This window comes from Ixodes scapularis, unplaced genomic scaffold, assembly GCF_016920785.2.
Source record: "Ixodes scapularis isolate PalLabHiFi unplaced genomic scaffold, ASM1692078v2 PGA_scaffold0__279_contigs__length_252992795, whole genome shotgun sequence".
Classification (NCBI taxonomy): domain Eukaryota; kingdom Metazoa; phylum Arthropoda; class Arachnida; order Ixodida; family Ixodidae; genus Ixodes; species Ixodes scapularis.
The window spans coordinates 48,003,687-48,026,445 of record NW_024609835.1 but is presented as its reverse complement, the minus strand read 5'-3'; the positions used below and the strand labels follow the sequence as shown (position 1 = coordinate 48,026,445).

General features: G+C 44.3%; 1 protein-coding gene across 2 annotated transcripts in view; it reads right to left on the bottom strand.

Annotated features, from left to right (window-relative positions):
- The window catches only part of LOC8038086 (homeobox protein Hox-D4), a 41,779-nt gene extending 30,532 nt beyond the window's left edge, over window positions 1-11,247 (bottom strand). The window contains exon 1 of one of the 2 annotated variants that reach the window (XM_029976259.4): window positions 10,204-11,247. In XM_029976259.4, the coding sequence (XP_029832119.2) occupies window positions 10,204-10,759 (556 nt within the window). In that variant the 5' untranslated portion in view covers window positions 10,760-11,247. The remainder of the gene's footprint in view (window positions 1-10,203) is intronic. The other variant, XM_040222304.3, reaches the window with a different exon arrangement.
- Window positions 11,248-22,759: the final 11,512 nt, after the last annotated feature.

The following is a 22,759-nucleotide window of genomic DNA, read 5'->3' as shown; positions in this document are numbered from 1 at the left end:
TGATGTTCCACGTACTCCATGTTCAGTGATACTGTGGGTAACGGCTTTAACTGTAACGTAGGAACGTACGCTTTGAATTTAAAAAAAAAATGCAACTGGTGCCATGCCATCTTTACGTCAACATTTTAAGCAACATTCAGAATTGCGTTACTCGTTTAGTTTATTTACAGGACTACCATAAATTCAAATAAAATAAAAAATTAATTATGTTTTATTTTTCTATTCGCCGACAGCTAATCATAAGTTATTCAGACCAATGGGTTGTATTTTATACCAATCGCTTTCAGTCATTCTGCATATTTTCTGGAAACCGGAAACGGTGTAGGTCGGTTTACTTTCCGTAGTCACATCCGCAATATCTGTAATTTCCCAGAGGACTGTTTCCTTCGAGCTCTATACTTTACGTTCGTTTATGTATGGCAGCTTTGGTGTATAAGCAGTGAGTACCCTGTACTTCGCTTCAGTTCCGTCCGCTCCGAGCGCAGCCAAAGGCTGAGTGACGATTCGCCACTTCGAGAAGAGCACTCCTACGCACCACAAAGTAGTCCACAAAAGTAATTCTTTTAAAATAACTGTTTTGTGTGTAAAGATTGCACAAATATTCCAGATGTGTACTGCTGAGAATGATTTGCAACTAAAGGAATAAAATATCTGAAGTTTATGTAAATGCATGTGGTTTGGTGAAAACACGCACATCCGTTGGTAACACGGCTGCAGCGCTCGGTTTTTCTGTGTGATTTCATTCCCGTAATGGCCGAATCATGTGCTTCGCTGCGTTCCTCATCGAGTCGCTTCAAAACGTTCTTTCGCAAAGCACGTTTGGGCGTCGGGCGCGAGAAGTCGTGATGAATGTCTACTTTCAAATTCAGCAGGAGACTCCGATTACATCGTACCGCGAATGAGTTGTAAATAAGAAAAGCGTCCGGGCCACTACAATTCACTGATACGTGGCGAAATTACGGCAGCCCTTTACCTGCCGATCGCTTTGAAGACCGAGAAGCTAGTGGAAAGGACTGGGCCTCCAGCCCCGGTATATCCAGACAATACAAGGAAGCATCAACGGCCGGGTCATCGGGCACCTTGCAACGGGCACTTACATCTCGAAACTATGCCGAAATGCCGAACAGGTGGAAAGTTCGGACACAGTCGCCATCGGCCAGCCTATGTACTGACATCCCCTGTGAATAAATTTCAGAACGTGAAAGGTCACTGTTTAACCCTATAGCAGACGATACCGTTGATACACCCGTAGCAGACGAAATACTCGGCGAGCGCGGGCGGCGCGGACGACCAGCGGCGCAGCGGAGTGATACAAAAGTGCAGGCGAGATCGCGTGACTTTTCGCCGGCGTGTGATTGGATCCAGCCACACGTAGCTTTGGCTGCGCTCGGACGGAAGCTGAAACGAAGTATAGAAACAAAATTCACCAACAGCTAACGTTTGTTTACGAATATCGTACACTATTAGCTGCCGTCCCTTATCTTTTACAAATGAATTACTGGACTTTTGGCTAAGTTATAATTAGACGGGGCGTAACTTTCCTTACCAGGCGTCAGCTATAACTATAAGTAACTGTCATATCTGCACCATAGTTTTCTAAAAAAGAACTCCCTTCACAAATAAGAAATACAGGAGGTACAACGGGAGCTTTTTTTCAAATACTTACGGACAGAAAATATTGTGTTGCTTGTATATTTGGACAGCCTTGAAGTTGGTACATCTCAACGGGTGACCTCTCTCAGCTATAGATGAGAAATCTAGGCAGTGTCGCAAAACCGCTAACCTGGGGTCTTTATCGTGCACCACGCAGTAGTGATAACACGTACACGAGCCAGTACGGAGCTCATACAGATCCAAACGGGCAGGGCTAGGGATTGAGCCCAGAGAAGGTCTGCTGCCCAAGCATTCGCTCCACGCTCCGAGCTAAGACGCGTTAGCCGTCTTCCGGACAGGTTAATTTCTCCCACACTTTGATCAACACTCATCTTATCAGTTGCATTTATATACAACACAACGAGCGGAAATTTTGCGCTCAGTTTGCTGCGGTCTACGCATCTGATCATTTTGTAGCTTTATGAGGGTGAGACATCCTGCCAAAGAGGATTGAAGAACTGGAGAGTATTTTAAATATCGGTGACAATGGATGCGATCTTACAAAGAATGCTTTTCTCGAAGGAGATTGCGCGATGATTTATTTGATCCAGAAATGACTATTGAAGAATCGCATTTTTTCGGCGAACGGCGCGACATGTTGAGATAAATCGTCGCATTGTTTTATTGTCCATGAGACATTTAATACAATTTATAATACATGATATCTCACTGTACACGAAAACAGGTGCACTAGACCAAAGAATAAAAATAAACGTAGAAGAATGTAGCATTATTTCAAATTTGTTTCTCGTTTGCTTGTGCGCCTATGAGTTTATACAGTTCCAGCAAGATAAGCGTATTTAGTGGTCCCATTTACCTTCTCAATGGGGCATGTGGTACTTCATTCAGTGGAAAAACTGGGACCGCTTCGATAGCGTAGTACTACAAACCTTCCACGCGGCCTACGATGCACCATCTGTTCGTTTCCATTTCGATTCTCCAGTTGGCCGGTCGACGCCTACACTTCAATCGCGCGTTCCACGTCCCTGTGTGTAGGCTCCTCTTTTTGGTAGACATTGAAAGGGACACATATGTTGCGTGCGTGTTTCATAGTGTGCCAATTTATTTTACTTTTGTTTCTTGAGTGCCGAGAATGCAATGGCGCTTGGTTATGAGTCAGATTGTCTGCTTCAGAAACTTTCAGGTGCTTCGACCGGATAATACCCTCCCCTCCGCCCCCCCCCCCCCCCCCCCCCACACACAAACACAAAAAAAAAAAAAGAAAATTGACCGGGACAGGATTTACGGAACACAACGGGCCCCAGATAATTCTCAATTCCACTTCAACATTTAATCTTGGCTAAGACAATGTTGGAGGCATTTTTGTATTGCCTCTTTGACTGCGCAGATTGCCTATTCGGGGCAATGTGTATTTAGAAATACTTAATGCGAAGTCAAGCAGCCATTTCTCCGTTTTAGCTCACAGTATCCGCGTAATAATAATATTTCGGCAATGATTTTTGTCGAACCTCTTATACCATCGGCTGAAGTTACTTACACCAGGCTTGCGTGGCCGGCAATAAACATTTGGAGGATTTATGAACCTGTATTGCAGCACGAGAGTGCAAAAGCATGCGCGTAGTTTAATACGGCAAATGCCGCCATGGTAAGCATTCAAAGCTCAACTTACTCAGTGATCAGTAACGGCCGGAAGGACATATACACCATTCATCATAGGTATAAAAATGCTATCCACAGGTTCAAATATTATTTAAGATTACCAACGGACGTTCAGGTCATATGACACTCCTATTCAAAGCACATAAGGAGGTGACTGTTGTTCAGTCTGATTTTATGGATTTTTAGTTCGCCACAATCACCAATAAAGGTTTTTCCTTTGGAAAAAATGATCGGCTTATAGCGGAAATGTTAAAATGGCAGTTTAATAAAGCAAATATACATATACGAAGAAAAAAAATTAATAACTCAACCCAGATGACGTTTTTCTGTTGTTTTTTGGCGTTCGTTTTACATTGTGAACTCTCTTTCTAGGCATGCTGCACGAACGTTTTTTGTGGTTTTTGATTTAATAAACCGACTCAAGAAAGTTGCGAATGTACGCAGGGGTATTTAGAAAAAAAAAAGACCGAAGACAACTTTTCGAAAAAAGCTCAACGGACTTCACAAAGCACATTAATGTAATAAAATAACATTTAGATGTCAACGACTCTTGATTCTGATTTCGTGTCGAACGTTTTAGAGTGTGCATGCTAAAATGAAAGCAGAGAATGGCAATTCAAGTTGTATCACACACCACAAACATAATGAGCAAGATTTCCGCAGATTACGGGAATCACATCATCAGTATATTCTTATTGCCGGGAGTTTTAATTGAACTGAATTCTGATACATTCTCAAAATGTGAATTGTTTTCGCGTGTATATATTACAAAAGCCGTTCAGACTACATGACCACATAATCGAACGGTAGCGAACCACTGTTAATTTTGTAAGGTCATTTTTGCTCACTAACAGTCTGTATTTATAAAGCATAAGTGAATTCGATCAATAAAGCATGATTGAACTTCTGGCAAACCCCAAATCGACGTCATTACGCCGTTCTGTATAATTTTGCAATTGTCTCATTAGTGCACACACCAATTAAGTGAAGATATAACGATTAAGACGTATAGGTGCTCGGCATATTACTTAAAGATTAGTTCATCGCCACTCAACCATTCCTCTTATGGCAGATCTCTTTCATTTTCCCCCCTTTTTATCCTTAAGCGGCGACCATTTGACTTTAACTTACACATACAAGCGAGTGAGGCTCATGTGTGAACTCAAGCTTCTACGCAGAGCGAAAACGAAAAAATCCTCAGCTGAGTAGAAACGTATATTCTAAATTGTAAAAAGGAGCTCCTGCGCCCCTCACTTGGTTATAGTGACAAATGCATTGCTAAGTAGCGCTATTGGCCGAAAGCATCACACTTAGTTTTGGGGGCAGCGTATTTTGTCTAGTATTTGTTAATTTCCACAAAATGCGGTGTGGATCTATTGTGCTCATGGAGCGGATACATCCTAACGAGAGTAAGTTCCCCCCTACTTATCTCACATCACACAATTTTAGCATTCTAAAGATATAAAAGAGCAATCATAACATGCCAAAATGATTTTTTTTTTTGTAATATTACTGCAAGCATTGCTCTCGCCACAGTGATGACTCTGGCGTACGTCGCGAAGCAATCTTCTTCGTCTGGGGAACACTCGTTTAGTGTCTGCCAAGTCAGACGTATGATGGCGTAGCTTCTGACCGCATGGACACAGCGAGAGCGTATACGCAGTCGACCGCATGCCAGAAAGCCCGTTCTTCGTGTATAGAATAATTCCAAGGACACATGACGCCATCACTCATAGCGCGTTGAGATGAGCTCACTGACCAAGTGCTGATCATTTTATTTATGTTTTCATGGCGAGAACAAAAACGAAGAAATCTGCGCGATTCACATTACTTCTCTAGGCGCAAGGCTTTCAAATTCCAAGTACCATTTAGAAAAAGCATGCAATTCTGCATTTGGTAGGTAGCTCTGATTCATGCATATTTAGATAGCCCACGTACTCGCAGAGGCAGCCTTGTGTGGAGAAAATATGAGCGGAATAGGTTCAGCAGAGCAGTACTATGCAGTTTTGCATTGTGCACAGTGCACGAGGTATTCAAGTGCTTGATGCCTCCAAGTGGAGTCAATATGCAAAGAGCGCTGTTCATTTAAACTGGGCGGTTTATTTCACCCATATTCACGCCCCCATGGAGATGACAAAGTGTAATGTCCAGTATAGCCTCATGGCTCTTGACAGGGGCTGTGTGTATATACGATGTCCCCTGATTAAACAGTTCAAAGTTAGCGCTCTGTGCTGTCTCTTTTTCCACTGTCCTTGTCCTAAAGCGAAATTATATTTTCTAATGCTCCTTTCATTGCTTTACAAACTGGCCCGATTAAGATAATTGTCTGTTGCAAATGGACTGTCGTGGAAATTACTGCGTCTAATTATTGGATTAGCACCATGATACTGAGTGCTTTTAAGAAGTTGCCTGTAACTTCTATTTTTACGACGAAAAAGAATATTTCTAGGAAGACAGCACTTCGCAGTTAAGGGAGACGCGGTGCCACATCTTTAAGATGCTTAATACAGAAACACAAATAAGACTATTTGAAGCATGATTTATTGCTGTAAGCATTCGTAATTGAGAACTTGTGAAGCAAAAATGTAACATATTTGTCGTTCGCCTTTCTTTTTTTCCTTTTTTTTTTATTGGCAAACAAATACATGTCGAGTAATTCCGGGGACATTGAGTCCAATTGTTAATTCAAGTGGCTAACCTGTGCAATTCTTTTGAACTTTTTAATTCTTGTTGAAATCACACATTAACAATCTCCCTTCACGAAAGGGACTTTTTTTAGACCCATACATCTTCGTGTTTTTCCAAGTGTGCCTGCTTTTATATTTTTAAAAATATGTTATCGAGATAAACCATTCAGTTGAAAGTTACGACGCGTCCTGTCCAGTTCTCCCTTCGTTTTCGTCCGTGTTGTTTTGGCGTATTACACCGTGATGCAAAACCAACCAGCCCAAGTAGCCATCCGTCTTTCTTTTCGGCTATGACAGTTCGGTAAAAACGATGATTGTTCCTCTCCAACGCCAATATTAAGAAGCGAAGACAAATTTTTTTGCAACCTTTAGCGCCAAATATTGCAAACCAGTTCGCATTATATTTCAATTTTCAGGCAGTGTCCACTGGTCAAGCACCGAATTCCCACAATAAAAAAAAAACTTTTTTTTTTAATAGTGATTGTACAGGAACGGGGAAAATATACAGAATGTTTGATCCCGTATCTCTTGCATTTTGTACAACATAGCAGATTACGTAATAATTGTGTCATTTATCTATTTCACAACTTTGTTCGGAGGATCACCTGGTACGAAGTAGAAGCATTTTCACTGAGGTTGGGAATTTTTGAGATGAGGGTTGCAAAACGTAACAGTAAGAGCGTATGCTCATCTAATTCACAAGCAGTGCGTAAATCTATCCTGCTCATACGTATAGCTTCGTCAACGTCAATGTCCGGATTATCCTGTCATGTGATGTAAGGTGCTGTCAACCTGGCGGCACTCATCATACATCATCTCTAAACAAACTCCCCAGTTAAGAAGAAAAAAAAGAACGCCGTCATCTTCGAGTTTTGCTATGTTAGACGCAATGTATTGCAACATGCGCATGACAATTAGGCACGCGCCGATTTGTAATAATTAGATTAGAAGTATTGAAACCAATGCATCTTCTTTTTTTCACAATAAATTGGCTCATCCACCTTGTATCCCATTCGCTTCGACCAGTGTTTAGTAGCAAAGCAAAGTTTCCACCTTAATATTTGATTGTGAGAATAAAAAGACCCGCGATCACACAACCTGGCATGTGTCAAGATAAAGCGAAATCATTAGTTAAACTCATCGACATCGCCTCTGTTTTCCCTTTCATCAACAACAGATGGCATAATCACGAGCAGTGAGCTTTAATGTTACATAACACAGATTTCCCGCTCCCTCGACGCCAACGCAATCAAAACGAATCGTTCCAGATTAAATAATTATGTCATCGAGTGTCAACCAGGCGTGAAAGTAACGACCGCCGAAACGACTGACCGATTACGAGCAGATAAAAAAAGACCATTTGCCCCAGGCACGTGCCTTTCACCCCTCCTCTGTCCGGACAAAACCGGCACTAAACCTAACCGCTACACGTGTTTCCAGCCAGCCAAAAAGACGCACGGCAATGTGCCTCTCCGCCAAACGGGCCATAAATATCCCGAGCCCCCCCCCCCCCCCCCCCCCCTTACTGCAACAGTCGGGGGGGGGGGGGGGGGTGCTCCCGGCGTTGCCAGCACACGCTTCCCGCCCCCTCACCCCAAGAATATCCGTTTTAGAACCTCGGAGCTTACTTACTAGCTCGCCAAGCGCGGCCGTTTCCTCGCACCAAATCTTCCAGAAAACCCAATAGTACACAAGACGACTCCCCCCAGCTTCTTCCGATCGTAAACTACACCGCCCGACAAAAGAAAAACGAAAACGACGTCGAAATGGACACTATACACTCACTTCAGCGAGCGGCGGCGGTCAAAGCGAAAAGACGGAGTGGCAAGACAAGCCGCCCGCGGTTCGCAATAATTTATGTGTCACCTCCGCCGAGTACATCCAGAGCGGCACCAACTGTTTACGGTAGTTCTTTATGGCCTGCGAAGTGATTACTGCCCGGCCGATTTCGGATCGAGGGGTGCAGAACCTCCCCCCCCCCCCTCCTCCCTTCACCCCCTCCCTCTTGCTCCTCCATTCGAACCCGCGTCGTTTAGAAATCGGGCGTACGATGGAGAGGCACCAAGATCCGCAGGTGTCTATGGTTACCGAGTTTTGATATTCGTGTCGGTCGCCTAAAACTCATTAATCGGCGAGGCGCGCGCGAGCGGGCGCGCGCGTCTACTCCAGTGCCCTGCGCGCACTCTCCCGCCAGCGATAAGACTAATGTGGGAAAGCCCCGGCCGGGGCGGCGCTTAGGGTCGAGATTTATTGTTATGGCCCTCTTTGTAATGCGCGCATGCAGGGAGAAGAAGACGGGGGCCGACCACGTCGCCGCGCTCACGTGGCTGCGACCACGTGCTTCGTGTTGATGTCGAAGACGACGTGCACGAACGTGAGTTGACGGGGACGCCCTGGTGTTCCCTCGATAAGGTTATCTAGGTAATATAGGATAACGCGGTAGAGTTTGTCATGACGTTCGCTGGCTGCGGCGGTTCCTTAACTAGACTTCTCGGAAGTTTGTACAGATAAGACAGCCGTTCGGATTTATTTTTTGCTTCTTCTCTTTTCTCTGATGACGTGTATTTTTACAGCAATTGTGATTTCCCTCGTTCAATCGGGACGGCTTTTCGATCGCTATCTCGCTGTCTCGAGGCAGTTGCAGAACTTCCTGTATAATTCTATATATTTAGAGAGAGAGAAAAGAAAAAAATATTATATAGATTGAAATTCACTATCAAGTTTCAAGGATTCAGCCTGTCATATTGAATAAAAACCTCCAACAATATGTAAAATAAATTGAAAATCAAGGTATATAATATGCCTGATATATCTGGTGAACGGCAAAGTTTAATTGCTCCATGGAAGGTTTGCCGTCCAAATTGAAACTACACGGACTCTATCGCTTGCTTGCTTTTAAAGAGCTGTATTCGAGCACAATTGTTCAATATTTTTCACGTAGTTAATGGCGGTTCTTCTGCACCCTTCTGCGCGGTTTTTTAAGCTGTCAGTCGTCCGGTATATACCCAAGATCGCCAAAAAATGCGCACAGACGGAAGGAACTCGCAGTTACACAGGTTGCAGGCCCGGGGCGCCTTAATCTCATCGATAAAAGCCATCGCTCGCCAAATCGCTTTACTGCTCCTCAACATCGAACGGAAGAAGCAGAAAAGCCCCTGAAGTTTATTTTTGAAGCGTCACTTTTATAGACGGACTCGCGTTGTTCGTGAGCGACACCGTCGAAAAGCGGGTGCAGGCTGGTCGCCCTGCCAGCGAGCTGGGCGGCTCGTTTTAACGACGCATTTAAATTTAGATGGGGGAACTCTCCCTATCACGGGGCCCAGGCGGGAGACTGTTTTCCTCGAAGGCCTCGGACGCATCGAACGTCGTAGTCGCATGGTCGACCGTGTGTAAACGCGGTATCAGCTGCTGAGCTAAATAAAAGTGCCAAGACGACCGACGCTCATAATACCGATTCGTAACCTTACACGCTCCACACATCTCCCGAGAGCCCTAAGGCTGTCAAAGCTGCCACTGAGATGTGGACACGAAGTGAGTTTGCGTTCGGTGCATTGTCACGATAAGGCCGAACCTTGGGATAGTGTTCAGCCTTAACATACTATGTCTGGCGTTCTTGCGTTGTGTATGATGTTTGAATGGTAAATTTAGCGTTCATTCGATGTATCACCTGGCAAACATGGCAACTAGAAACTTCCAAGCATCGTCAACTTGCCCGCTCGGCGTTATACGGTGCAATGTTATGTCATTTCCAACTCGGGAAAAAAAAAACCGAAAACCAGAGTGTGACTTCCTTGCGTATCCGCTTCAGCACCCGCCGTCTCGTGAAGACCGATTCTGCCCGGTGCTAGTTTTCCTTCTTTTTCTTTTTTTGTTACTTCAGAAACGTTTTATCCACGCTCTACGCCTCTAGACTAATTTTGCGCGCTCATTTCACGGGAGCATTACCTCTGGAAACCGTTGCGACTTCCAAGGTCTCGGGGAGGTTGTCTGCTCGGAACTACCCGAATGACGGCTCTAGCGAAATACGTATGGTACGTGTGTCATGTCGCAGCGAAAGTTTTGTTAACTGTAACGCACTTGCCCCATCGAGTGAGAACCTGCGCGAGGCTACACCCCGTCCCGGCGACATGCCCCACCTCGAGGAGCATACCCTCGCGCACATGTTTGGTCGTGGTCTGTACGCAGCACACTTTCCGAGCGGCAGCCGAACCAAAGAGCCGAGTGGCAATGGGTGGTTGCGTACCCTGCGAGGACAATGGGTGCTCACCGGCGTTGACGTGCGCCTTCTTCATCCAGGGGTAGATGACGGGTTGCCCCGTCTGCGAACAGTCCGACGCCGGCACGGCGCCCCCGGGGCTGTGCATGGGTCCCACGTGGGGCGACTGCGGCGAAGGCCGAGGCATGGGCGCCGAGGCCGGCGGGGGCGACGGCGACCGCTGCAACGGCACGGTGGGCTGCGGTCCCCCGACGTACGGCGGGCTGTGGCTGCCGGCGCCCGCATGTTCGAGGGCCTGCGGCCTGGACAGCGGACTGAGCGTCGTCTGCGTCACCGAGCATGAGTGCTGGTAGTAGTGCGGCGAGGCGCTGGACACGTAGCCGCCGTTCTCGGCGCCGTACGGCGGAGCGGCGGCTCCGCCGAAGGCGTACGGGTGCGCGGCCGGGTGGTGGTGCGCCGGGGCCCCGTAGTAGTCACCGGCGCCGTGGCTCGGAATGTAGTTTCCCTGCGAGTACTCCTCCGAAGGTGGGAACTTGGGGTCCACGTAGGACGGCGAGTTCATCAAAAACGAACTCATGGTCATTAATTTTTGCCGCCGCTGGCTGAATCGGAGCGGGATGATAGTTTTTCTTTGGGCTTGTTGTCGCCGCCGAGCTGCGCCATGGCTCCGCCCCGCCGCCGGAGATTAGCATATCACGTGACGGAAGCCATCCAATGGCGGAAGGGGCGCGCGCGGCGCTGACCCCGCGGCTCCCGCGTCGGCCTCGATGATGGATGGCGGCGCGCTGGCTCGAGGTGCTCGCACGGCCGACGCACACGCGGCCCAAGATGGACGACGCCGGCTACCTGTCCCCGGTCCGCGCCCGACGTCCGACGCACTGGTCGAGCACCACACAGAACTGCACAGGCCGGCCGCGAGTAATCCACGCCGTGGGCCGACGCCGGTTGCCTGGCGGTCGGGTCGCGAGTGCCGCTCTGCCGTGCCAGGGCGTACGCGCAAAACTTGCCGACTATAGCGCTGCAGCCGGCGGCCCGAGTGTTTGTTGGGGAAAGGGGCGGGCGGGGGAGGGCGCACGGCGAGGAGGACGCCCCGTGGGAGGGCGCTACGGCGACGCGCGCGCGCCGCTCGGGGAAGGGGCAACAAGTTGGGCCCAACTCTCGGCGGCGGCGGTGGCGCTGGCGCCCACAGTGGGGCTCTTTCTCTCTAACTTCTGCAAAAACATTTGGAAAGAAAAATCACACGGCATTACAGATGTTTGTCATTAATTACTCGACAAGTCCGATTTGTTACTTCGGATTATTGAAACATTGAAGTATCACTTAACTCGTACACAGCACAAGCTAATTAGATAAATCAACTCTAAAGTGTGAAAAGCAGTCTCTAGATTTTTATGCCCAAACTTGTTTCAAGCTAATATTTCTAAAAGTTGCTTCCAGCTAAAACGGAAAACAAAATAGCATGTATGAAAAGTAGTTCACTTGAGAGACAGAAATAACAGCCCGGACTTCCTCATTTTTTTTTCTGAGTCCGCTATTTTAGTTACACAGCCAAAAAACAGATGTAATTGAAAAGTTGTGTACTACTTTCTCTTGTTTTCTTTGCTTGTGATTACATTTTCCGCTAAGAAAACACATTTGTTAGAGCTAGAAAATATATATGTTAGAGATTTGCTAGACATTTGAGAGGTAGCATAAGCAGCAACCCCAAAAATGTTTACTAAAAACGGTGTCCAAGGCGAGGTGCCCACTGTAGTTCCCAGTTTGGTGCCAGGGAACGTAACCTGCTATAAAAGGCCATCCAATTTCAAAGTTGTTCCCATGAGAGCGTGGGATGACCATAATATTATGTCGACTGAGACTTCAAAGGTGCGTTCAACACGGTTGTGCCCAATATGTCGACCCAACAGATGGTACCAAGAAACTGCTTGTGGGAGCCAAACCGTTTACTAAGCTTTTCCAATGAAAGCCTGTGACGACAAATTGATGCGTTCAATCCTCGATTCCACTAAAGAGCGAAAAGGTGTCACATTCTTATTGCCCAAGACGTTGAGCCTTACATAAAGCCGCCAGATATTTCGCAAACGCAGTGCGAGAAAACTCGTTTGAGATCAATCCTTGACTAAATGGTTTCCATAAGAGCCAACCGTGTCCAATTTGCGACTCAGACAAGAGAGGTGTGATGCATATCACCAAGAAGATGCATTCAGCACAGCTGTTCTGAGTATGTCGCCCTAGATATTAGCAAGGGACAGTCTATGTATTAATTTGTTCGCAAGAGAAAAATTATGTTACAATAATTTTAGTCAAAGGAGTATTTAATACATTTTTAAAAGTGAGTCTGGCAAGGTGAGGCCCATTCTTCGCAGCATGGTGCTAAGGAACTTCCTGAAAAAATACAACCTATTACTTAGCTTCTTTCCATGAGATCATGTTATAACACTATGATATGCCCACTAAGACTGAGCCGGAAGTACTACCATATATATTGCCAAAACTGGGGTGTTCAACATGAGGCCGCCAATGTGCCGCCAACGTAGTCCTCGGGAACTGTCTCGAGCCCAAACGATGAATAAATGATTTTGGATGGAAGCCTGATGAAAAATTGATGTGTAAAATGAGATACAATTTAGCAAGAAATATATATATTACCAAAAAGGTTCATCAAGCACGATGGTTCTGAATATTTTGCCACTCTGATGCCACGGAACGGCTTACAGAGGACAAAAAAGTTGTCGAAATTTTCATGAAAGCCTGTGATGCAAAAATTTCATGCCCAACAAGAATCAGCCAAAAGGGGTACCCCAGGCAGCGCAGTCCTTTAGGCTAAAAAGTTTTGTTTTGCTTGGGAATTTAGGGGCTTAGCAAACCCCGAAGAAGTCAACAAGTATGCAGCAAGACTTGATGTTCTTTGGCCAGTGTCTGGATATCTAGGCCATTATTTGCAAGACCGGTGCCAAAAGTAGGGTTCGCTGCTAGTAGTTTGTCTGTTCTCCGACATCTTTGGGCCTAAATAGCCAAACAAGTGCAAGATTCAGGCTTCACTGCTCGTTCTTCGGTTAATACGTGGCATCTTCGGCTCACGTCTGGCACATTGGCAATTATGTGGCGAGTCAAAGAAAAGGCACAAAATCGAAAATAAACTCTGGCACTAACAAATTCTTTGGAGTAAACCTGTATTAATCCCAAGTTAGGCCCCCATTATTGCCAAGCTTATGCCAAGTTAGGCGTCTCTTTGGCGTGCCCCCTGGTACCGTACATATTTTCAGAAAGAGGCATGGAAAGTACCATACTATATCCACCAGTTATGAAAGGATTTCCACGAATGCCTGCGATGCCAAAATTGCGTGCCCAACGAGGATCACCAGAGAGGGGCACCGTGCTTATTTTCAAAAATGTAAAACAAACTTTATGCTACTCAATATTTTGCCAACACAATGCCAGGATAGTGCCCATAGGAGATTTAGCTATTATCAAAGGGTTTCCTCAGACGCTTGTGATACGAAATTTGCATGTCCAATAGAATCAGCCAAAGGGAGTGATAAATAGATTTTCAGAAAAGTGCATTAAACATACTGCTGCCTAATATTTTGCCAACAAGGTGCCAAAGAACTGTCCACAGGAGCCCTACCTATTACCAAAGGGTCTTTACGAACACCTGTGATGCAAAACTTCAATGTCCAACGAGACTGTGTCACCACCAAAGCAATTGCATTCATAACGGTAATTTAAAATATTACGCCCACCATAGCCCCCAGGAAACTACCAAAGCCAGCCAGAGTGATTAACTCGTGGTTACTACGAGTGCCTTTGACGTCAATGTAGTGCTCAATAAGAATTAATCGAAAAGGGCGAAACCTATATTACCAAAGGCGTGCATCCTACAGGGTGGTGAATAAAGTAATGCCCAGTATGGTGCCAGTGAAATGTTAATGGAAGCTCAATCAATTACCAGATGAATTTTATGAGCTTCGTATGGCAGAATTATGTACTATGCGACTTAACCGGAAGGGGTGTCATGCGTATTACCAAAGAGGAGCGTCCAGCATGGTGGTCCCCGATATGTCACTCAACATGGTACCAAGGAGCTGCTCACATGAGCCCAACGGACTAGTCAGCGGTTTACGAGTTGCACTGCGATGCTGACCAGGCATTTGTAATGAAAAAGTTAGCCGAATGGGGCACCGTACATATCACCAAAAAGGAGCGTCCAATTCAGTGTTGTGCACAATGGCACCAAGTATTCTACCAGAGCATACACAGCCTACGGAGTCCAAAACGATTACAAAAAGACTTTGATGTAATTTCAAAACGGTCTGCCTAATTCAGTGCTACTCACTTGAGCTCCAAACGAATCCACTAAACAAATTATGCATTTCAGAGCCCAGTGTAGAACCGTCATGACACTGCAATTCATTCATCCGACTAGGTGTCAGTGGATGCCTGTAAAGCTGTGAGCGGTACATACATAACGCACCCACCAACCCAGAGCCGAAAAGTACGTCCGGAACCGTGGTGCCCGATTTGATGTGCAACGAGGTACCGGTATTTGTGAAGAGCTCCACCGGTTACAAGTCTTGAAATAAGGTCAATGGTTGCCGTCACCAAACCTCCGCCTGATATGAAGACGCTACCTTTAATATAGCGTCGGATAGAAGGGTGCCAGATGTGCTACCAAAAAGGCCCCTCGACTTTCTAGTGCCCAAGGTGGTAAACCATTCTATAGAGTGAACAGGAAGGAATCCGTGCCTAGTTTACGGAGCGGTGTTGAGTCCTGGATAGAAACAAATATTTTGAAAAATGTGCCAGGCACCAATGCGGTGCTAGCACAATTTGCGAATTTGCAGTATGGTAGCCCACGTGCTACCAAATTGCATTGACCTTGCATGATGCAGATCAATGCTTTACTACCATCTAGTGGTTTATTGTGGATTGGCTCGTCGGTCGGCTCCTCTGGCAGAGGGAGCGATGGATCCAAGGTCTGGCGTTCGTGCGCCGATCGCCGGCGTCGCCTGCCTGTAGTCGTATAGCATCTTACCTTTTCAACGGCTTCCTGAAGTGTATAGCTTTTTACAGATGAAGATGTAGCCTTTGAGAAAGGGGAGAGGAAATGCCTCGAAGGGTACGTTGTTTTTGCCGACCAACAACTACCAGACGCGTTCCAACGATCGAGGAACCCAAGGCCGAGATGCCGTCGGCTCTGAACCTATACAGCAGCGGCGAGGACGGAGCTACGTTGCCCAAGTGAAATTCTCCCTTTCACAGCGCTTCGTCTGCCCCTCTCCCTCAATTGCGCGCCATATAACATTAACACATCTGACGTGGAACTGGAGGTGGTGCCATTAGAGGTGCAAAATGTTGCACGGCCTGATATTAGGATCTATTTTGTTTTTCTTTTCATGTGATAACCAAGTTTGTAGTTTAAATTACGCTCATTACAACACTAAGATAAAAACAAAATGATACCAACTCGGGAACCCAAATGTGTTGCGCTTTCTAAAGGTGCTGAAGTTCACGTCTCGTTATGTGTGACCAAGACAGGCGACTGTAGTTTGATGGCCGCATACTTCGGAGCTCTAACGTCGAATAACCGGCGTTACCGCGCGAATATAATCCCCCGTGGGCCCCATTCTGTACCTCGGTGATGATGATGCCAGAAGAAGACGAAATGGACTCACCCCCAAGTTGGTTCGTCACAATATGCAAACCTCCGTTCTCCAGAGAGATCGTTCATAATGTGAGGCGTCCATAATAACAAATCAGGGCCAAGATCATAAATATTAGACAACAAGCGCACACTCCAAGAAACCAAAAACGAAAATAGACGTTTTTGGTTTCCTTTCGTTCTAAGACACGAGGGTTCCGCATCTGGTGTGCGGGACGCAAAAATAATAACACATTTCAACCTGGAATGTGCCAGAAAATAAAGGAGAGGCAAACAAGAACGTGTGACAATCAAGCATTTTGTGTGAACACCTTCTAGCGGCGTGGAGATGTCAAAACGGTGTTTTAACGCGTATCAGAAGTTACGAAATTAAGATGACTGAACCCTTGCGGAAAAGGTGTATACTTTCCCGTCAAAGGACTGGGGAGAACCAATTGTTGCAAGCTATGGAGGGCGCTCGGCGATAGACATGGCTGAAAATATGTTTAGAGCTAATACAGTCTGCGTTACGACAATAAGTATGAAGCTCCGCATGCTTACGTCACGCTCAATGTCACAGTGCACAATGCTTTTATTATTTTTTTCTTGTCTAAACATATTTTAGCCTCGTCATCCGCTGGGCACCCTTCCCCTCCCGTCGATTGCAGCGATTGGTTCTGTCAACTGGTTTGCGGTAATGTAGACGCAACAGAAGTTGAGATCGTAGCCACGAAACCCGTCATTCTACGGCCTCTGGCCACGTGGCATCAAGCCGGACATAGTTTTCCTTGATATGGCCACGGAAATATTCCCCCTTTATACTATGCGCAAGGAGTATACACATCACCAGAGTGTGTTATTCAGACTTTTCAGGCACGGCCATGACACGCAGAGGGAGAGGAGGACAAGCGACTCACAAAGCCTGTAATGCCAACCAAAATTGAACCATTGTTCGGTGCTCGGGTGTTTACTCTTGTTCATAAATGGCAACCAGCAAAAGACAATAGTGAAGATCTCTGTCATCCCAAAGTTTCACTGACCTCTTTTTCGTTTTCGACAACATTCGGGATTTTTTTTTTGTCCATAATAACGAGACAAGAATTCGCATGTATTTGCCTAGTTTGATTTTATACCAAATTAGCTCTCCGCAGGTGGGACTGCAAGCTTATATATATTAAGGATGCAGAATTATATCGGGACGAACTAGTCCCTTGACATTTTATTTATATAGCGAGCGTTTACATTAGCGAACACACGAAACAACTATGCATGGCTGTATTACATAGCTTATCTACACACGTCCAGACAGGGACCCAATGAAACAAATATTGATTACTATATTTTCCACAATGGTCAGAGAAAAGACAAACTCCAGGCGGTCGCACCAGCATGCATAATTCTGAAGTTAATGTATGCTTACAATGATCAATAAAAGATACGTATGTCGCGAATCGCATTTCGTCTTTGGCATGCCTAAATCCAACTCTCCTCGGCGAGAAATATCAGTCATGGGTCTGGAATCACAAATTTCTTAGCGTGAAATCTCTTTGTCATGTGTCTAAAACCATATTTGCTTTGGCTAAAGTGTGGAACATTTTCGAATAAACCACTGTGTTGTTTTCCAAAAAATTGTGATTTCGCCTCTCATTTTGTCGTGAAAAACATTTCACGTGTTGTGTGTAGAGTTTCCAAGGACCACCTGTGACGCAGAGTAAAAATATTACCATTATTACGGCTCGTGTGACCTATGACGCCAGCAATGTCTCTATGGGTGTTAACATGACGAGATCTAAAGCTGCTATTCGCAAAAAGCAAACGACTTCCCCGAGAGGCTTGAGATGCGACAAAAAGAATTCTTTTAAAATTGCCCCTCATGGGGAAATGGGCAGAAGGAAAAGCTAACACACTTATGGTTCATAGTGGCTTCAACACGGCAACTTTTCGACTCCAGGCTTTTAAAGTTAGACATGAGCAGATTCCATGTCCTCTTCGAATGTCTTTTCCTAAACCGTAATTCGGTGGAACGGCATTGCTAACTACGCGACAGTTCCGGCACCAACAAAAATAATAGGAAAAATGAGATCAATTTGGGAAGATTATCCTGATCAAAAGAACATGAATCTTTCATTTCGACTCGACCCACTTGAAGGCCATCCATCAAACGCGAAAGGGTTTTTGGTCGAAGAAGTGATATCATTAATCTAATGACGTCACAGAAGCGCTAGCAGCAGGAGTCGAGAAAGGGGAGAAATCAGCTGCTGCTCAAGATATCAAGCACAGGCGTCGAGTTTCCGCACTTGGTATAGCAGGCTTACACGCTATGCCTTATTATTGATCCCATTACGAGTAACAAATTTCTTCGATGAATAATTTTAAAACTATTTTATTACACTCTTATGCGAGAAAATCGCTACCGACTCCTTCCAGTATAGGGATTAAGGAAAATATTCTTGCGCCAATATTAAGGTTTTATAATTCCTTAAATTTTAAACTGCCTACTTTACTACAATAATTAGATAGAAAAAATAATAGCCAAAACAAAACAACAAGATATGTTAACTAATTTAATAAGTTAGTGTTAGCCGTATGTTTCATCCTTTATATACATAATTTATCAAAATAAATGTGTCTCCTCATCTAAGAAAACTATCAGAAACATAACTTGCCATGGAAGTAATTATTCGGTATTCTTTTTATTTTTATCAATACACTTCGCGCTAGAATGTTTGAATATCCAATATTTTCGCCACCTGTTCAAGCCGCAGAAGGATATGAGAGAGTATTTTTAGTATACAAAATGTGTTTTTAGAGAGACCAGAGTTTTATTTAAGAAAACAAGTTTCAGGCTTTTCTTAAAATTTTAGCCCTCTGGCTAAGTTGGGGGCCATGAGGGCCACTGAAAAAGAAGAGGGTAAATAGTTTGACATCCAATAAACTTAAATGTTTACAATAACATATTTTAATTTGTATTTTTGAGCATATTGTATTTGGAGAATCGATGCTCAATCTCATCAAGGTCTAACCGTGACGTAAATTTTTTATTAAAAAAGAAATCGCAGTGGGAGCTACGGAGAAAGAAAGATCCCCCTTGAACACGGCATAAAAACGAAACTGAACCGGCATAGAGCACCATTGTTCCGCTCTGCGCCGGCTCAACAACTCACGCACGTGTCCGCGCCGCAGACCACATCGACTGTGCGACGCAAGCGGAGAGGTGAGGAATGAACGTCACGGGTGTATTTTGTCGGCACAGTTTTGGCTTGAAGCCCAGTACAAGAATGACATTTCACTCCCCGTAGCTCCCACTACTGATTTTGAGACTAAAATACCGCACACCTAACGTGCAGACACAACGGTTAGGAGAAGCACGAACCATAAAAGAAAAAGCTACAGGAATAATGAACACTTAACAAAGCCGAATATACATTCGTGTTTTTTTTTTTATGCCATACGGTATTTTAATTGTGTAAGGAGACCTAAAACAGACATTGCAGTAACGCAACACGCTATGCTTCGATAATTTTGAGGAATTCAGTCTGGCTAATGCAACTTCCAGAAACCCATTTCGGCATATATTTCTTACATCGTATGCAGAACAGAGCAAAGTACAAAAAAAAAAAGATTACATTTTCATAGAAGCGAGTTGACTATGGCTATGGTGATTACTTTTGTATAAATTACTTTGTCTCCTCTTACAAAAATTATCAATGAGGTTCAATTGAGTTTTCCAATCTATTCCGTAAGAATACATTAGAAACCCAATTGAAACTGATACATAATTTTTGTACAGGATAAGGAAAAGTGCGGCTTTAAAATCCGTCCTAAAAGTATTTTATGATAGCCACCTTTTTCTATTGCATTATGTGTGGGATTTAATGCACGGTTTGTGTCTTAAATGTGTTTCTTAGCAGTTTCTGAAATTTACTTCTACTATTGTTATCGGGTTGTTTAACGGAAGTTCACTTCGTATCTCGTCAAAAGGGACTGCTTGCGAGAAAGTGTATGCACTGTACCTTCGTAATGTAAAGCGCGCCTAAACGGATGGTAATCCACAAGGTAGGATATTTTAATTCAAATGCGATGGTAGATTGAAAAGTTTCCAGAATGAAAATTAAAACAATATATATCTGGTTTAAGTTATACTTTATTTTTCGACATAATTCCCCCGAACCTCGACACACTTGATCCAGCGTTTCTGCAGCTTTTCGATTATCTCCCGGGAGTGACTTTCTTGGGATCTCCAAAACAACTTTTCACTGCCTCCATCACCTCTTCATTCGACAGAACTTTCTCTCTAGCCAGGAGGGTCTTGAGCTTCGGGAATGGGTTGAAGTCCGAGGATGCCAAATCAGGTGAATACGGTGGATATGGAAGGATTTTGAACTTCAGTTCTGTCAGTTTTTGCGGAGCGACCGCACTTGAATGGGCGGGTGCATCGCCGTGGAGAAACAACACCTGTTTCTTGAGTCTTCCCGGGCGTTTTTCTTGAATTATTAGTTTCACCTTGCCCAGAAGTTTTATGCATTATTGGCCAGTAACAGTTTTCCCATTTTCAAGATAATTAATGAACAAAATTCCTTTGTCTTCTCAAAAAACTGATGCCATCACCTTGCCTGCCGACTGAATAGTTTTTGACTTCTTCGGAGCCGATTCATTGGGCCCAGTGCATCGTTTCTATTTACTTATTGTTTATCGAGTGTTAATGGTGGCCTCAACTCTAGTCCATATATAGCTACAAATCGTCGCTTGAATTCCGTTGGATTTGCCTCAAACACGTGATAACTGTCGGCTGACATTCGGGTTTGAATGCGTTTTTGCTCCATATTGAGCACGTGCAACACCCATATTGAAGAAAGTTTCTTTAATCCAAATTCATTGTCGAAAATATGAAAAACTCAGTCAGAAGATATTTCTACTGCTTCTTCACTATCACGCACATTAATGAGGTGGTCTTCTGAAATCCACTGATGGACTTTATACGCAATTCCTGGTGTGGTTGCTGTTTTTGGACGTCTTGAACGTGGTTTATCACTTGTGTCCGTACGACTAAGCTTGAATTCGGACATTCAGAAACTCACGGTGGAAACCGAAGGTGACGATTCCCTAAGAACCGCATTCAACCTGGACGTGATATCGGTCGCAGTTGTTGCCGATTTAAATAAAAATATTGGATGACCGCTCGTGTTTCGTTTTTATTAACCATTGAAAATGTTCATGGTTGCTCGTCTAGAATGCTTGTCAGTCAAAGCCAAACTTTTTTAGATGTCGATGTGACATGTGTGGTCAATTCATACGAAAGGGTTGCCAACACAGTGACATACAAATATTTTGAAACAAAAAGACCCCTTGCGGCGATTTGGGATACATTTCAATCTAAGCTCGTATAGAAACCTTTAGAGACTATACCAGATTTGGGGTTACCAAGCTGTTTTATAAGCTTCCTCTTACACCAAGATGTTCCTCACGTATAATAGGATTCAAAATGCAAATAACTGGAATAAATGTTCTCATTTGCATATCATTTTGGAAGGAAAGTACAGAATTCCTGGTCTGTAATTTGCGAAATAGAGATATTTATAAGTTGAAATTTTTTTCGGAGCGGTGTATTTACAGGCGCGGACAATACAATAATTTTTTATACTGTTCAATATGATGAGCAAGCAATGGAATATAATGACAGAGTATAAAAATTGTGATTTACGTATGATTCAAGTTCTTTTTGCAGCTGATAAAACGGGCATTTGTCAAGGTGTATGCATATGATAATTGTATACGTGCGTAATATATACCCGTGCGTATCATTTAAGAACGGCTTTTCTTAAGCAATATTGGGCCCTCCAGAATATATATCAGGAGCTGACTATAGTCCACAAAATAACGTAGGTAGCTGTCCAGTTCATCATTTAAAGAAAAGACCCAGGGTTATCTGGTAAAAAGAAGGATGTTCCAAGTTTTTCCAAAGATCATACATCGAAGGCACGTTTCCTTTAGATATGCGATTGTTGAACACTAAATAGCAACCCCTAAATTGTAGCCTTTAACGTGCACTTTCGTCCCCAGTAGTTTTGATGACTGCGCCTTGTTTATAAAAGAAACCCGCAAAAACCCAGAAAAAATATTCTATTAAAAAAAACAAAAAAAAAAAACGTGAGTTTCCTTTTCTTTTTAGCTCACTGACCTTTAATAAATAGTTTCAAAAACAAAATCTTAGCGAATGGTGGAATGTGACCTTTGAACAAAAAAAGTGGACCGCGCTGAAGCACCGGAGCAGGCGTCGCATGCTCAGAATCACTACGTATAGATCGCACTTTCCAGTACCAACGACATCAGAACATCTTGATTGAATACTTTTTCTGTAAATGTCAACGAATACTTGGCTCCCTCACGCTCTGCAGGAAAGACGACGCGTGGTTCTATTTATAGAAAGCTCGCTATATGTGCCAAACCCTCTGGTATGCTGAAAGAATAAGTGCACATAACATTAAACAAAAAATAAAATAAAAAAGGAGCTGCTCTTGTTCCAGCCAATCAACTACAATAACTTGCTTTATTCAAATGTCTCACGTGATCGGACGCGCTCAATGTAAGAAACTGGCCAGTCAATTAAATATTGTTTGTTTCCAGGAAATCAAGCTCTGTTTTACCTGTATTACACGCTGTCGTATACTATAGTATTTTCGGGTTTATACTGGCTTCTTGGTTTCGTTTCTTACTTATTTGAGAGCGCAGCTCTTAGGCGCCCGTTTCCGGGTTGAACGGCGTTGCCGTCGGCGTCAGCGTAACCACGCGCGTTGCATTATGGGACGTCACAATTTCCCCGCTAAATTTAATGGAGAAACTGAATTGGTGCTGAGGTCACATGACGTCAGTTTCACCGCGAAATTGAGCGGGGAAATTGCCGTCACGTGACTTCATCATCAAATCAGTTTCCCCGCTAAATTT